Below are 14,632 nucleotides of genomic sequence, written 5' to 3'. Positions count from 1 at the left end.
CCCACCTCCCAACATGCTTCCACACTGCCCCACAGTCCCCTCCCCACATGGCCCCCAACACCCCTCCATACTGCCCCACACCTCCAACAACCCCACAGCCCCCTCCACACTGCCCCACGCCTCCCAACCCCCCCCGTTCTCCACCTCCCATACTGCCCCCAATGCCCCTCCACAGTGTCCCCACCTCCCAACATGCTTCCACACTGCCCCACACCTCCCCACATGGCCCCCAACACCCCTCCCCACATGGCCCCCAACACCCCTCCACACTGCCCCCACCTCCCACACGGCCCCGACTGTCCTCCCCTTCCGCCGTGTGTGTGTGGGGCGGAGGGCGGGGGGGTCTCGGTCTCCGTCACGCGCTGCCCGCGGGCTCGAGGCCCCAGGGGCCGTTTTGCCGCCCGACCGTTCCCGGCTCCAACCGGCGCCGCCGGCCCCGCGCCATGGGACCCGTCCTGGCGCTGCTGCTGGCCCGGCTCCTCCCGGCGCTGGGTGAGACCCCCCCCGTCACTGCCCCCCGCCCTCCGGGACCCCCCCCCGTCACTGCCCCTCCGGGAGACCCCCCCCCTCACTGCCCCTCCGGGACCCCCCCCCCCGTCAATGCCCCTCCGGGAGACCCCCCCCTCACTGCCCCTCCGGGAGACCCCCCCGTCACTGCCCCCCGCCCTCCGGGACCCCCCCCCGTCACTGCCCCTCCGGGAGACCCCCCCCGTCACTGCCCCCCGCCCTCCGGGACCCCCCGTCACTGCCCCTCCGGGAGACCCCCCCCGTCACTGCCCCCCGCCCTCCGGGACCCCCCCCCCCGTCACTGCCCCTCCGGGAGACCCCCCCCGTCACTGCCCCCCGCCCTCCGGGACCCCCCCGTCACTGCCCCTCCGGGAGACCCCCCCCTCACTGCCCCCCCTACGGGACCCCCCGTCACTGCCCCTCCGGGAGACCCCCCCCTCACTGCCCCTCCGGGACCCCCCCCCCCGTCAATGCCCCTCCGGGAGACCCCCCCCCTCACTGCCCCCCGCCCTCCGGGACCCCCCCGTCACTGCCCCTCCGGGAGACCCCCCCCTCACTGCCCCCCGCCCTCCGGGACCCCCCGTCACTGCCCCTCCGGGAGACCCCCCCCGTCACTGCCCCCCGCCCTCCGGGACCCCCCCCCCCGTCACTGCCCCTCCGGGAGACCCCCCCCGTCACTGCCCCCCGCCCTCCGGGACCCCCCCGTCACTGCCCCTCCGGGAGACCCCCCCCTCACTGCCCCCCCTACGGGACCCCCCGTCACTGCCCCTCCGGGAGACCCCCCCCTCACTGCCCCTCCGGGACCCCCCCCCCGTCAATGCCCCTCCGGGAGACCCCCCCCCTCACTGCCCCCCGCCCTCCGGGACCCCCCCGTCACTGCCCCTCCGGGAGACCCCCCCCTCACTGCCCCCCCTACGGGACCCCCCGTCACTGCCCCTCCGGGAGACCCCCCCCTCACTGCCCCTCCGGGACCCCCCCCCGTCAATGCCCCTCCGGGAGACCCCCCCCCTCACTGCCCCCCGCCCTACGGGACCCCCCCATCACTGCCCGCCAGGGAGAGACCCCCCATGTCACTGCCCCCCACCCCTCCAGGAGGCATGGCTCGTGTCACTGCCTCCCTGGGAGAGACACCCCCACCCCTTGTCACATCCCCGGGAGAGACCCCCATGTCACTGCCTCCCCACCAGGGAGAGATCCCTTGTCACTGCCCCTGCCTCTCTGGGAGACATGGCTCATGCCACTGCCCCCCAGGGAGAGACCCCCCATTTAACTCCCCCTCCCGCCAGGGAGACACCCCTTGTATTACTGCCCCCGTCAGGTGAGACCCCCCCTTGTCACATCCCTCCCAGGAGAGACCCACCCATGTCACTGTCCCCCTGCCAGGGAAACACCCCTCATGTTACTGCCCCCATCACTCTCCCCCTGCCAGGGAGACACCCCCCGTTGTCACATCCCCCAGGAGAGACCCCCCCTTGTCACATTCCCCCAGGAGAGACCCCCCTCATGTCACTGCCCCCCTGCCAGGAAGACACCCCTTATATTACTGCCCCTGCCAGGTGAGACCCTCCCCTTGTCACTGCCCCCATCAATGACCCCCTGGGAGAGACCTCCCCCCCACTCAAGGAGAAAGACTCCCCCATGCCAATTCTCCTGCATTGCAGAGACCTATCCTGTATCACTGCCCACTCCTTCCCGGGAGAGAGATCCCCATTTCACTGCATGGTCTTCTGGCAACTGCCCCTGCTTCAGGGATAAACGCTCCCGCCCCCCCCCCCCCGTGTCATTCGATATGGGTGGGTGCTGCGAGAGCTCTCCTGATGTCACTGGCTTCCTGGAGACAGACATCTCCATGCCGCTTCACCCACAGAAACATCCAGTCTGTCCCCGTGTCACTGCTCCCTCAAGAGCCACCCTCTGCATTGAGAAGCCCTCTGCTGTCCCTCCTACAGCTCCCCTATCCCTGACCCTCCAGCTAAGAGAAGAAGGGAGGGGCTTGGTGGAGAGCCAGGCCTCTGAGGTAAATTACCCGTACTCAGGGAGTCCTGTGGGTCCCAGGCCCTGGCAGATTTTGTTCTCTCACCCAGGGTTCATCATTATGTGTTCCAGGAAAGATATTTTGTGTTGCATATCTCCAAGCAGTGTAGAGCAACAGGCCTTAAGGGAGGTGACACTGTAGAACTGGGGACAGTGAGACAGGGCATGATGAGCCGAGGGCCTGCAGAAAAGGGGAGAGCTAGAAATCAGGGCATTAATAAAACAATTTCACATTGGACACAAATTCAAGGAAGGGAGCAAGGCATTTAGCTAGGTGAAGGGAAAAGTTTTAAACCTGCATTTGAAGAAGAAACTTGACTGGCTCAGAGGGAGAAAGTGCCTGGTAAACAGGCAGCAAAAACAAAAGAGCTTAAAAGCGCTTCCTCCAGTTTGCTGAATGAAGCGGAAAGAGAGGAAGCCAAGATTAGGGGAGTAGTGTGCATTTATATGGGGAATAAGGTGGGTGTGGACACAGAGTAGATTGAAGAGAGAGTCAGTCAAGCATGCCAAAGCCAATATGGCAGTTTTATAATGCATTCAGAAATGGAGAGGAAGCCATGGTTGGTGATTGAAACGGGAGGATAGATAGGAAGGAACAGTTTAGGCAGATAGTGAAGGGTGATGTATGACAGGGGGAATATTAATAAATACAGTTAGTGAAGATTTTTTCTTCTCTAGGTTCTCAACGAACATTTATGCAAATCATGGTTCCATGGTCAATGACATCAAATCAAAATGGAAATCGGGTACTAGTGCTTATAATTAAGAAATTTAATTATTAAAAAACTATGGACTGGAATATAATAATTTTGCTTAGCTGAAGGTACAACTAGAAATCCTTCCATGCACAAATTCTTGTGGCTTTTATAATTTCTGTGTACCATCATGAAATATTGTACAGTCAACCATCTTGATATACTAAGCTAGATATGGCCAAGTGCTTGAGCATTTAAACCTTTAGATTTAAAGGGGAGCTGCAAATCTCTTGAACAACATTTTTTTTAAAGTTTCAGATTCCAAAATCTTACAGGTATCGGCTTGAAATGTACTGGCAGTCTTAGTCTTGTCAAATGCAAAGTAATGCTCAATGAACGAATAATTTAAACTATTTGCATGTATTGAAGTGTTTTAAATTAATGTAATGTCTCAGGAGAAAGATCCCCGTGGTTCATTGTGAATATCTCATTGAAATCATTTGCTCAGAGCGCAGCTCCAGTCAAAAAAACAAATAAAGTGTATATAAATAATGGGATAGAAATAATGCTGAAACTATTAGCCAGTTACACAAACTGATATCACACTCTCTCCTGGAATATTGTGTTCAGTTCTAGACACCTTGTCTCTGAAAAATGTTACAGAAATAGAAGAGGTCCAGAGTTGGGCAACAAAACAATTCGATACATGGGAAAATTTCTGTATGAGGAGAGATTAGGAGAGTTCAGTTGAGAAGGAAGATGAACAAGAGGGGACGTGATGATGATATGTATAAAATAAGAGTAAGCACAATGAAATATTCAGTGGAAATGAAAGGCAACGTATGTGTGACTGCTAAAAGGAAACAAAAGTCTTGTTGGATAACATAATTTTTATAAGGGATATAAACCCTCCTTATTCAGGGTATAATCCAAACACTAATGAAAGGGGGCTAGAAATAAACTTAATTTATGAGCAGGTTATTCCATAATGGTCCACTATACTTCTTGTACCTGCCTTTGACATATCTGGTACAGGCTATTACTGGAGATAGGATAATAGACTAGACTACAACTGGTCTGAACCGTTATGGCAATTCTTATGTAAATAATTTGCACATAATGTACTTGTCTTTTAAAATCTAATAATTTTTATTGATGGGTGTATTTAATTATTTTTAAATGGTTTTACAGTCACTTTTGTGATAACTGTACATCATGATATTATGAACCCTGGTGGGTTTGTGCTCACTTGCACAATCAGTATAATTATTTGGCTTCCATGAAAATAACTTTCCATGCTGTATCACTTTGTATGGAAATTATATTGCCACATACAATATTCCTGTAAATTATATAGTGTACACTGATATATGACTTTGTCCCCTGTGGTAATTGGAGCAGGATTTCACACAGTTTATTGATTGTAACTACATTTTCTCCTCCTCCTTAGCTGTGGTTGCTTATAGACAAGGAGCTTTTAAAAGGAACATATGATTCAGTTTAAGAAATCAAAGATTGAGTCACTCTGCACTGCATAGAGCTTTGGAAGAGCACAACACAATACATTTTGGTAGATGTCAAGAGGGGCTAACCCTAGTCTGGCGTGTTTTAATCTCAATTTGTCTATTTCTCTTGAGAAACACTTGCAGTGTAACAGCCGTGTTAGTCTGTATTCGCAAAAAGAAAAGGAGTACTTGTGGCACCTTAGAGACTAACCAATTTATTTGAGCATGAGCTTTCGTGAGCTACAGCTCACTTCATCTTCATCGAGCACTTTAAATTTATGTTCATGTTTAGTAAATGCAGAATTATTGAGCCAGTTAAAATACTGTGTTAGTAAATCCCTTTTTCTCTGTCATTCTGGATGCATTAGAATCAGGTGTCCTATGTTATTACAATAGAAGAGAGGTCATATACCCTTCTCCTGAAGCAACAGTAAGTTATTGACTTTCTTCCTCACCCTTTGGCTGGGTACTGTGTGATCTGTTACTATAAATGTTTCTAATAAATCCTGTCAGGTATTGGATGACTTGTTTTTAACTTCCCTTTGTGTTCCAGTCTTTAGTTATTATTCTTTGTCTGTAAGAGCCCAAACTTATACTTCTCCATCTTGTTGCTTTAGCTTGTTATTCTTATTAGTATGCACTGACAATTGATGAATCTAAGATTCTTCAGTAGGAAATACTCTCACAGATCCTTGAGTTTCAAGACTTAAGGAGAAGATTGAGAAGCTGACTGGCAAACAAGAAAAGAACTTGGAATCCTCAAAAGGGTTTGTAGCTGTGTACCTTGAAGGCTGAACATTACTGTCACCCCATGTAACTCAACAATTTTCCAATCGGAAAGAAAACATAAAACATTAAATTATCACTCAAGAAACTGAACTAAAGGGTGGAAAAAATCATTGCAGCATGCTGAAATAAGTGTGAGTGCTCTTTAATTTTTCGGGAATGTATAATACTTATTTTGGAATTCAAACTTTTTTCTTTTCTTTTTTTTTAATAGAGTTTTTTTACCCAATAATTTCAGGGTGTATACTTACAGGCAAGAGGGGTCTGTTCATTCTGATTTCCCACGTATTAAGGTAAGATTTATTTACTGTGTCTTGCAGGTTTTGCTTTTTCAAAATAGACTCGCTGTTAGAAATACTCTCTGGGGATTTTACTTGTATTTTTAAGTATTAAAATGACTCTCCTGTTGGAAAGTACCTTAGACTTTTCTTATTTATTGCTAATCCTGGTATGAGCTTCTTCAACGAAAGGTGCAAATATCCATTAGAATTACTAAGATTATTATTTTCAAATTTAGAACTGTATTAAATGGGCAGCCTTATCAAGAAAGTATCTGTGGTAAAGGCACTATAACAGAGTTTTAGAGTGGGATTTTCTAAAGATGTTGGCATTGGCCTAACTTTGTTCCCATTAAAGTTAGTTGGAGTGGAGTTATGCCAATGCTGTGAACATTTTTGAAACTCAAAAAATCAATAGCATAATTGTGAAGATCTCAATTGTATGTAATATTAAAAGAAAAACATAGATGTAAAAGAAATATGGGTTTCTTACAATCCTGAGCATTTCACTATAGATAACATTGGCTTATTATCCATAAACTGTTCTCCCCAGATCCCCAAAGTAGGATTTAATCTGCAGTTAATGGCAATGGCAGATGCTAGTTTCAGAAGAGCGATGCACCCTAACGTTTTCTCTTTAATGTTATCGACAGGCTAGCAGTACCGTCTCAAAGTACTTGCTCATAGTACTGGAATATTGGAGAGGAAGGGTGGTCCAATGATGAGGGCTCTAGTCTAGGACTTGGCAGACCTAGTTTCAAGTCTCTCCTCAGCACAGGCTTCATGTGTGGCTTTGGGCAGGTTACTTAGTCTCTCTGTGCCTCAATTCTCCATCTGTAAAATGAGGATAATAGAACTTCCTTACCTCACATGAGTGTAGGGTGATCAGATAGCTAGTGTGAAAAATCAGGATGGGGTGGGGGATAATAGGCACCTATATAAGGGAAAGCCCCGAATATCGGGACTGTCCCTATAAAGTCGGTACATCCGGTCACCCTACATGAGTGCCACGAAGATAAATACATTGAGGTGCTCAGATACTATGGTGATGGAGGCCATATAAGTACCTAAGATAAATAGAGAATAGTTCCCGAAGAGTGCAGTTCAGTAGAGCAGTGGTCCCCAACCTTTCTTGGGGCACCACGTTGGAGACCCCTGCAGTAGAGGGAACAGTACTGGGTTTACAGTGGCACCCTGGCATCAGGCTCACATTCAGAAGGGGCCCTGGTGCCTGGACTGTGGCCTTGCCCCTGACTCTGTTTGTGCTCCGCCCCTAGGCTCCGCTCCCACTCAGCCTCTTCCCCTGCAAGACCCCTCCCACCGCTTGTTCTTCTCTGCCCCACCCCTAACCACTGCTTGTTCCTCTCTGCCCCCCCTCTTTTCTGCTCCCTCCCCTCTCTGTTTGAGGGGTGGGCGGGGCCTTGAGGGAAGATGCAGAGCAGGGGCACGGCCTCGGAGCAGAGAATGGGCTGAGTGCGGTGTGGGGTCCACAAAAGTTAATTTAGCCCTGAGAGGTGTACAAAGACAGAAAAGTTGATCATTCAGAGTTTTCCAATTCACTCGTATCTACTCACATTTATAGACTGTGGTCCCCTTGTCCCCATATACTTTGAATCTTTTCATTGGGAGCATGTCCTTTAAAATTAGGGTGACAGCACAGCCTAAATAATTATCAATGTGCACTTCCTCAACATGTCAATACTGAAATGATTTCCAGCTCTTGGCTGGTGAACTCCCCTTACTGATGAGTAAGCCATTAATTTTTCTTTAATTATTTTTTCTAGCGTGATTGTTTCTACAAAGGATATATTGCAGGTTTTCCAAATTCAGTTGTGACACTCAGCACCTGTTCTGGACTTAGGTAATAACACCACTTTTATTTAAATACAGAAATTAAATAATTCAGAAGGTGTTTTTGCATTTACAGTATCTGTTGCCTTTCAGACTGACTGTGGTTTCATTCAAACTATGTTAGAGCTTCACATAATTTTGGCTTTTTCAGAGGGATACTGCAGTTAAAGAATGTCAGCTATGGAATTGAACCTTTGGACTCTACACCTGGATTTCAACATCTCGTTTATCAAATATGGAATGAAAACATTGAGAGTCTGCTTTTTGTAGAAAATGATTCTGTTATATGGAGTGAAGGGATGACACGGAAGCTGGATACAGGAATAAAAGTAGGTGCTCTCTGGTTTGTTTACTTTGCTGAGAAAATGTTTCATAGGTTAGTATCTGATCTACTTTACAATCTCTACCCTCAGTATTTTTAGCCAAATTCTTTTCTCAGTTACACTTGTACATCCTCAATAAAGTGTGTGGGGTTGCGAGGATGTTACCGAGGGCAGAATTTGTCAGTTTGTGTTTTGTCTGAAAGACAAGGCAAAGCTATTACACGGTGGTAATTTTGGTTTATTCAGTATGTCTGATACTTAGACATTGGACAACTCAGTTGTGGTAAGAACAGTCTTTTGCCTCTTCTGGTTGGGCATTGTGGTAACACACATTATCTTCCTGGACCGTGGATTGAAGCACGGGGCTGCTCCACGGCAAGAAGAAGCCATTACTTTATTAGGAAAGAATGTAGCTGGGAAGCAGTGATTCTTGGATGCTTGTGGGAATGTGATCCAGTGCCCTGAACTGATTTGAGAGATCATGATGTCCTATGTCACCACCTTGCTCAGAGATGTAATATTACTAAAGGGGACATTCCCATCTCGATGGGGAGGGCTTTTGGCACACAAGCCCAATAACAACTAGTGGGACAGCACTCCTAATTTTTCCTTTGGGTGGGGGGACCAGTCCTTTAGACTCCTAAATATCCTTCCTGGATCCTCACTCTGTTCAGCACCTGACACAGCTCTGGGCACCTGAAAATTGGTAGTTCTAGATGTAAAGTGTGAGTCTAAGTACACATACATATGTAGACAGTCTCCCACTTTCACTTCTCAACATCAATGCCGCTACACGACTGGTTAGGAGAAGGGTTTTCAGCCAGGCCCTCAGAGAACAATATAGCTTTATCTCTTCAGACTTTGTGCTGATCCAAATTACTAGGTCAAATTGGGAACTAAGGTGAGAAATTAAATGGTGGTGGTGCCAGTGACTTGCCAGTGCAGTATGCATGGCAGGACACCTAACTATCCCACCAGAGAGAGTTTTGGCGACATTCAAAGGTCAAAATATGGATCGAGGGCAGATGGGATGTGTAGATTCCGCACAGATGTTTAGAGTTTGCAGTCTTGACCTCACATAATTTTTCCTTTGGGCAGGGGGGACCAGTTCAAGTAATCTTTGACTGAACAAATTTGGCTCCAAAATGTCAGATTTTTCACTTTTCTAGAGTCTGTGATAGATTTTGGCTGGTCTGAACCAGCTGTACATGTTGCTTCCGCAATTTTGGTTCAGAGGTTTTGCTAATAGTGGAGAGTGAGTGTCATTGTCAAAGGGATTCTCAGCTGTGAGATCACTTATTAATTTAATTTTTCCCATTACTGTTCTCCTTTTTTTAAATTCTAGTAACTAAGAGAAGTCCAACTCTGTTGATGATTTTAGAATCTTGTACATTCCTTAATTTGTGACTTCTCAGAAGTCCAGGGCTATTTCCACAGTTAGATTTAATTGTTTCTGAATAGCACTAATTTAGCTTGGCCATTCGCTCTATCTTATTTTGTGACTTCTGCTCTCTGTGTCTCATTCACACTGCTAGTAATCAGCACAAGAGATATAATGTAGAAGTAATTCCTTAATATACTTTTTTCCTTAAGTCAAAACAGAGTTTCATCAGATACTCCAGATATCTGGAAATGCATGTGATTTTGGACAAGGCTCTGGTAAGTCTAAACTAATTAATCATTTATATTTTCCTATGGTATTGTCTTAATTTTTATTGCAAAAGCTGAGTCCAGCTCTAGAAACTTCCTCTCTGTCTCTACAGCACATAGTAGGAGCATACACACTTTCCAAAATGTAAATGTGGCTTCTCTCTTACCCCCACTGCTGTCTTAGCATTTTGATTAATCCTATGGCAGGTTCAAAAATTGATGCATATTTGACTGTCTAAGGTTAATGTCCCAAGATTGCCCCCTTTCAGAGAGAGCAGGCACCTCACTTAACTTGTTCTCTGGGCAGCCCCAGCCCTGTGGTCTGGTTCCGGGGTATAGGTACAGCCTTCTGGCTGTGCCTTTAGTGAGTCCATCCCCTTTCAGGGGATACAAAACAATCCAAACAAAGGAAAATATTTACCTGCCTCTCTTCCTTGTGTAAGGGAGAGGGAAGCAGTCTTTCAGGCAGTTTCAGTTCCCAGTCCTCAGTGCAAATAAAGGTCAGGGCCAATGTTTCCTCTGAGTTTTTCCATCCATGTGTGGAATAAATTTTGTTATGTGAAGCAAGGTATGTGGGAATGTGCGCCACCAGTAGAAACAAAAAACCTAGATATAATATATATTTTTAAAAAGTTACCATAGGGATAATTACTCCAGCCAGGACAGGTTAGGCATTTTAGAACTCACCACTCAAAGAATTAAATGTAAGTGTAAGAGAGAAATAAAAAATTATGAAATGCATAGACCAGTCAAAAACTAAAATAACACACTTTGAAAGAATAAAATTACAGAGAATATATGTGCATTGCAGGAAGTACCAAGAAGTAACAACAACAATCATACAAGTATGTGTTGGGAGGGGAGTGTGAAAGACTGTGTGTGTGTGAGAGAGAGAGAGAGAGACACACACACACACACACACACACACAGACTGTGTGTGCGCTGGCTGCTGGGGAAGTTTCTGAGAGACACCATGCACTGTGTCTTTAAGGCACTCACTGAAAGGTCTCCTGGCCCTGACTTCCCTCCCCCACTCTGCGGAGATGGACATGGGCAGGAGAGAGACAGAGATAGAAATTGTGTGAGCTGTCTGCTGGAGAAGTCTCAGAGACCATGTGCTGTCCCTTTAAGGCACACTCACTCACCCAGAAAGCTAGTTCAGACCTCCGACCACAGCAGCTCTCTCCTGCTTCAGTCCTGGGCCCTGTCCCCTCTCCCCGGCTCTGTGGAGATGGGGGAAAGAGGGCAGGGACACCCTGACATCAACACCCTCTCCTTTCTCCCCCCCACTTTGCACAGCCGGCAGGAGGGTCATGGGAGCAGCTGCAGGAGCAATGTGGATGCAAAGTAACAGGGAGGAGGGGCACCTGAGCATATGCTGCTGGATGTGCACAGCACTTGAATCACTCCTGGGTGGCTGCCCAACCATGTAGCTTAGAGGGAACACAAGTCAGGGCTTAATCCTGGTGGGATTTCAACAAGGAAAATCAGCCCAACCTGTCTCCTTTCTCAGTGGGCTTAGGCAAGTAGCATTCACAAACTATAGGTCAGTTAGTGACACAGGGCCTCCAGTCTGGGTGCCTGAGCCAGGGTCTACTTGCTTCTGAGTGCCACTGCAAGGCTTTCAAGGGCTTGTCTCCAGGCCTGACCAGCCTCACAGGTGCAACAGGTTGGGGTTGATTATGACCACAGGAGTTCCTTAACACTTGCTTGGCTTGTGGCCGGGTGTGTATGTCATCTCCTCCACCACAATGCCGCAGTACTTTTAACCCCAGCAACAAACTTTTAATGGCATCGCCATGCTTTAGAGAACAATTGTGTAGTTCCCGTTTTAGAAGTTAAATATTACTGTGGTGGGTTTCTTTGGTGTTTTCCCCCCTATGAGGATGAAACACCACAACAGAGGCTCAAACTCTGTGTATACCCCAAATTAAAAAAAAAAAAATCTGTAAGAGGACCAAAAAATACCACCATGGCTAAACAACAGAGTAAGAGATGCCAGGTCACCGGGGCCATTGCTTCTCCCCACTTCTAAAGCATGTGCTGCCATACCCAGTGTTTTCAAGGAGATTTCTTTCTTTAAACAGAGGTTATCAAGCAAACAGAAAATAGTCTTAACTCCATCCTTGGCCCCAGGCTTCAGGGCCACCCTTCCCAGGGGTCTCTGGCACTCCAGCTCCTGGTAGCCTCCCAGCCTCAGTCAGCTCTGCTCCTCTTGAGGAGCAGCAGCTGCAGGGCTGCTTCTCTGAGCCTCTGACCTCTCCCACTCCAGTGTGGCTTTTCCTCCCCAGGGCTCAGCCTGTTTCAGTTCTTCCTCCTTCCAGGTGCCTATTAGCATAGCAGCCCTTTACAGGCCGAGGTGTAGCCCAGCCCTCTTTAACTAGCTGGATTGGGCTCACCGGCTGAAGTCCAGGGGAGCTGGGCTCAGTCTATCCACAGAGACAGGCAGTTACAGACAAAAAGTCATCTTTCAAAAACCGGAAATCAAATCCTACAGAGGAAAATAGAAAAGAACATAAACTCTGGCAGGTCAAGTGTAAAAATATAATTAGCAGGCCAAAAAAGAATTTGAAGAGCAACTAGCAAAAGACAGAGAAACTAACAGCAATTTTTTTTCAAGTACATCAGAAGCAGGAAGCCTGCTCAGTAATCCGTGGGGCCACTGGATGATTGAGGTGCTAACGGAGCACTCAAGGAAGACAAGGCCGTTGCAGAGAAGCTAAATCGATTCTTTACATCGGTCTTCACCGCAGAGGATGTGAGGGAGATTCCCACATCTGAGCCATTTCTTTTAGGGGACAAATAGAGGAGGTTTGGGAACAAATTGATAAATTAAACAGTAATAAGTCACCAGGGCCAGATGATATTCACCCAAGAGTTTTGAAGGAACTCATATATGAAATTGCAGAATTACTAAGTGTGGTATGTAACCTATTGTTTAAATCTGCTTCTGTACCAGATGACTCACAGATAGGCTTACTGGCCTGTAATTGCCTAACTTCAGTATGAGGCAAACTGGCTGAAAGTATTGTTAAGAACAGAATTATTAGACACATAGATGAACACAATACGTTGGGGAAGAGTCAACACTGCTTTTGTAAAGGGAAATCATGCCTCATCAATCTATCAGAATTTTTTGAGGGAGTCAAAATGCATGTGGACATGGGTGATCCAGATTTCAGAAAGTCTTTGACAAGGTCTCTCACCAAAGGCTCTTAAGCAAAGTAGGCAGTGATGGGATAAGAGGGTCCTCTCATGGATCAGTAACTGGTTAAAAGATAGAAAACATAGGTAGGAACAAATGGTCAGTTTTCACAGTGGAGAGAGGTAAATAGTACGCTCCTCCAAGGATCTGTGCTGGGAACAGTGCTGTTCAGCATATTTATAAATGGTCTGGAAAAAGGGGTAAATAGTGAGGTGGCAAAGTTTGCAGACTATATTAAATTACTCGAGATAGTTAAGTCCAAAGCTGACTGTGAAGAGTTACAAATGGATCTCTCAAAACTGGGAGGCTGGGCAACAAAATGGCAGAAGATATTCAGTGCTGATAAATACAAAGTAATGCACATTGGAAAACATAATCCCAACTACACATACAATATGATGGCATCTAAATTAGCTGTTATCACTCAAGAAAGAGAACTTGGAGTCCTTGTGGATAGTGGTCTGATAACATCTGCTAAATGTGCAGCAGCAGTCAAAAAAGCTAACAGAATGTTAGGAAACATTAGAAAAGGGACAATAAGACAGAAAAAATCATAATGCCATTATATAAATCCATGGTATGCCCACACCTGTAATACTGTGTGCAGTTCTGCTCGCCCTGTCTCAAAAAAGATATATTAGAATTGGGAAAAGTACAGAGAAGGGCAACAAAAATGATTAGGGGTATGGAACAGCTTCCATATGCGAGAGATTAAAAAGACTGGAACTCTTCAGCTTGGAAAAGAGAAAACTGAGGGGAGATATAATAGAGATCAATAAAATCATGAATGATCTGGAGAAAGTGAATAAAGAAGTGTTATTTACTCCTTCCATAACACAAGAACACAGGCTTGAATGAAATGAAATGATTAGGCAGTCTATTTAAAACAAATGTAAAGAAGTACTTCACACAATGCACAGTTAATTTGTGGAACTCATTGTGAAGGGATGTTGTGAAGGCCAAAAGTATAACTTGGTAAAAAAAAAGAATTAGGTAAGTTCCTGGAGGATAGGTCCATCAATTAGTCCAGATGGTCACTGACACAACCCCATGCTCCGGATGTCCATAAACCTCAGATTGCCAGAAGCTGGGACTGGATGACAGGGGATGGATCACTCGATAAATTGCTCTGTTCTGTTCATTCCCTCTGAAGCATCTGGCACTGGTCACTGTTGAAATACAAGATAATGGACTAGCTGGACCATTGGCCTGACACATTATGACCATTCTCATGTTCTTATGATGGCTGCTTTGTCCATTCTACCAAATGATCTGGGAGGATATGACATGAAGAAAAACAGATAAAGTTTCTCTGAGAACTGGGAGAGAATATTTTAAGGCAGGTACCACAATCTGGAAATGGCACAAATAGAAAGAACTCATTTGGACACTGCATCAGTTCCTAAGGGAAATGTTACATTCAAAGAAACATTGCACAGCAGTGATATGTTGTTGTAATCTAAAAAGTTGTGTTATTTTTCAGTATGACTATATGGGTTCAGACAAGGATGTTGTAACGGAGAAAATAGTCCAGCTTATTGGCTTTGTCAATAGTGTAAGTTACTGTCTTTTTCTGTTCAATATTCATATGGGAAATGTGGCTGTTCTGAGTCAGTTTGCTGGTAGTCATAGCCTAGCAGGTAGAGCAGGGGGCTGGGATCAGGACTCCTGGGTTCTATTCCTGGTTCTGTCACCGACCTGCTGTGTGACTTTGCTAAGTCACCTCACATTTCTGTGTCTTTTTCTTCTGTAAATTCGATATAATACTTATCTGTGTCCTACATCACAAGGGTTATGT

At 46.3% G+C, this 14,632-nt stretch overlaps 1 protein-coding gene across 1 annotated transcript in view; it reads left to right on the top strand.

The window, feature by feature from the left end:
• LOC311513272 (disintegrin and metalloproteinase domain-containing protein 18-like) overlaps positions 1-14,632 on the top strand; it is a 69,426-nt gene that overhangs the window by 27,857 nt on the left and 26,937 nt on the right. The window contains exons 16-23 of the mRNA XM_084614975.1: positions 387-492; positions 2,375-2,524; positions 5,110-5,171; positions 5,742-5,820; positions 7,590-7,666; positions 7,808-7,985; positions 9,573-9,638; positions 14,318-14,389. Of these exons, the coding sequence (XP_084471101.1) occupies positions 387-492; positions 2,375-2,524; positions 5,110-5,171; positions 5,742-5,820; positions 7,590-7,666; positions 7,808-7,985; positions 9,573-9,638; positions 14,318-14,389 (790 nt within the window). The remainder of the gene's footprint in view (positions 1-386; positions 493-2,374; positions 2,525-5,109; positions 5,172-5,741; positions 5,821-7,589; positions 7,667-7,807; positions 7,986-9,572; positions 9,639-14,317; positions 14,390-14,632) is intronic.

This window comes from Lepidochelys olivacea, assembly GCF_965140295.1.
Source record: "Lepidochelys olivacea isolate rLepOli2 genome assembly, chromosome: 26".
In the NCBI taxonomy this organism is placed as follows: Eukaryota; Metazoa; Chordata; order Testudines; family Cheloniidae; genus Lepidochelys; species Lepidochelys olivacea.
This window is presented reverse-complemented; position numbering and strand designations above follow the sequence as displayed.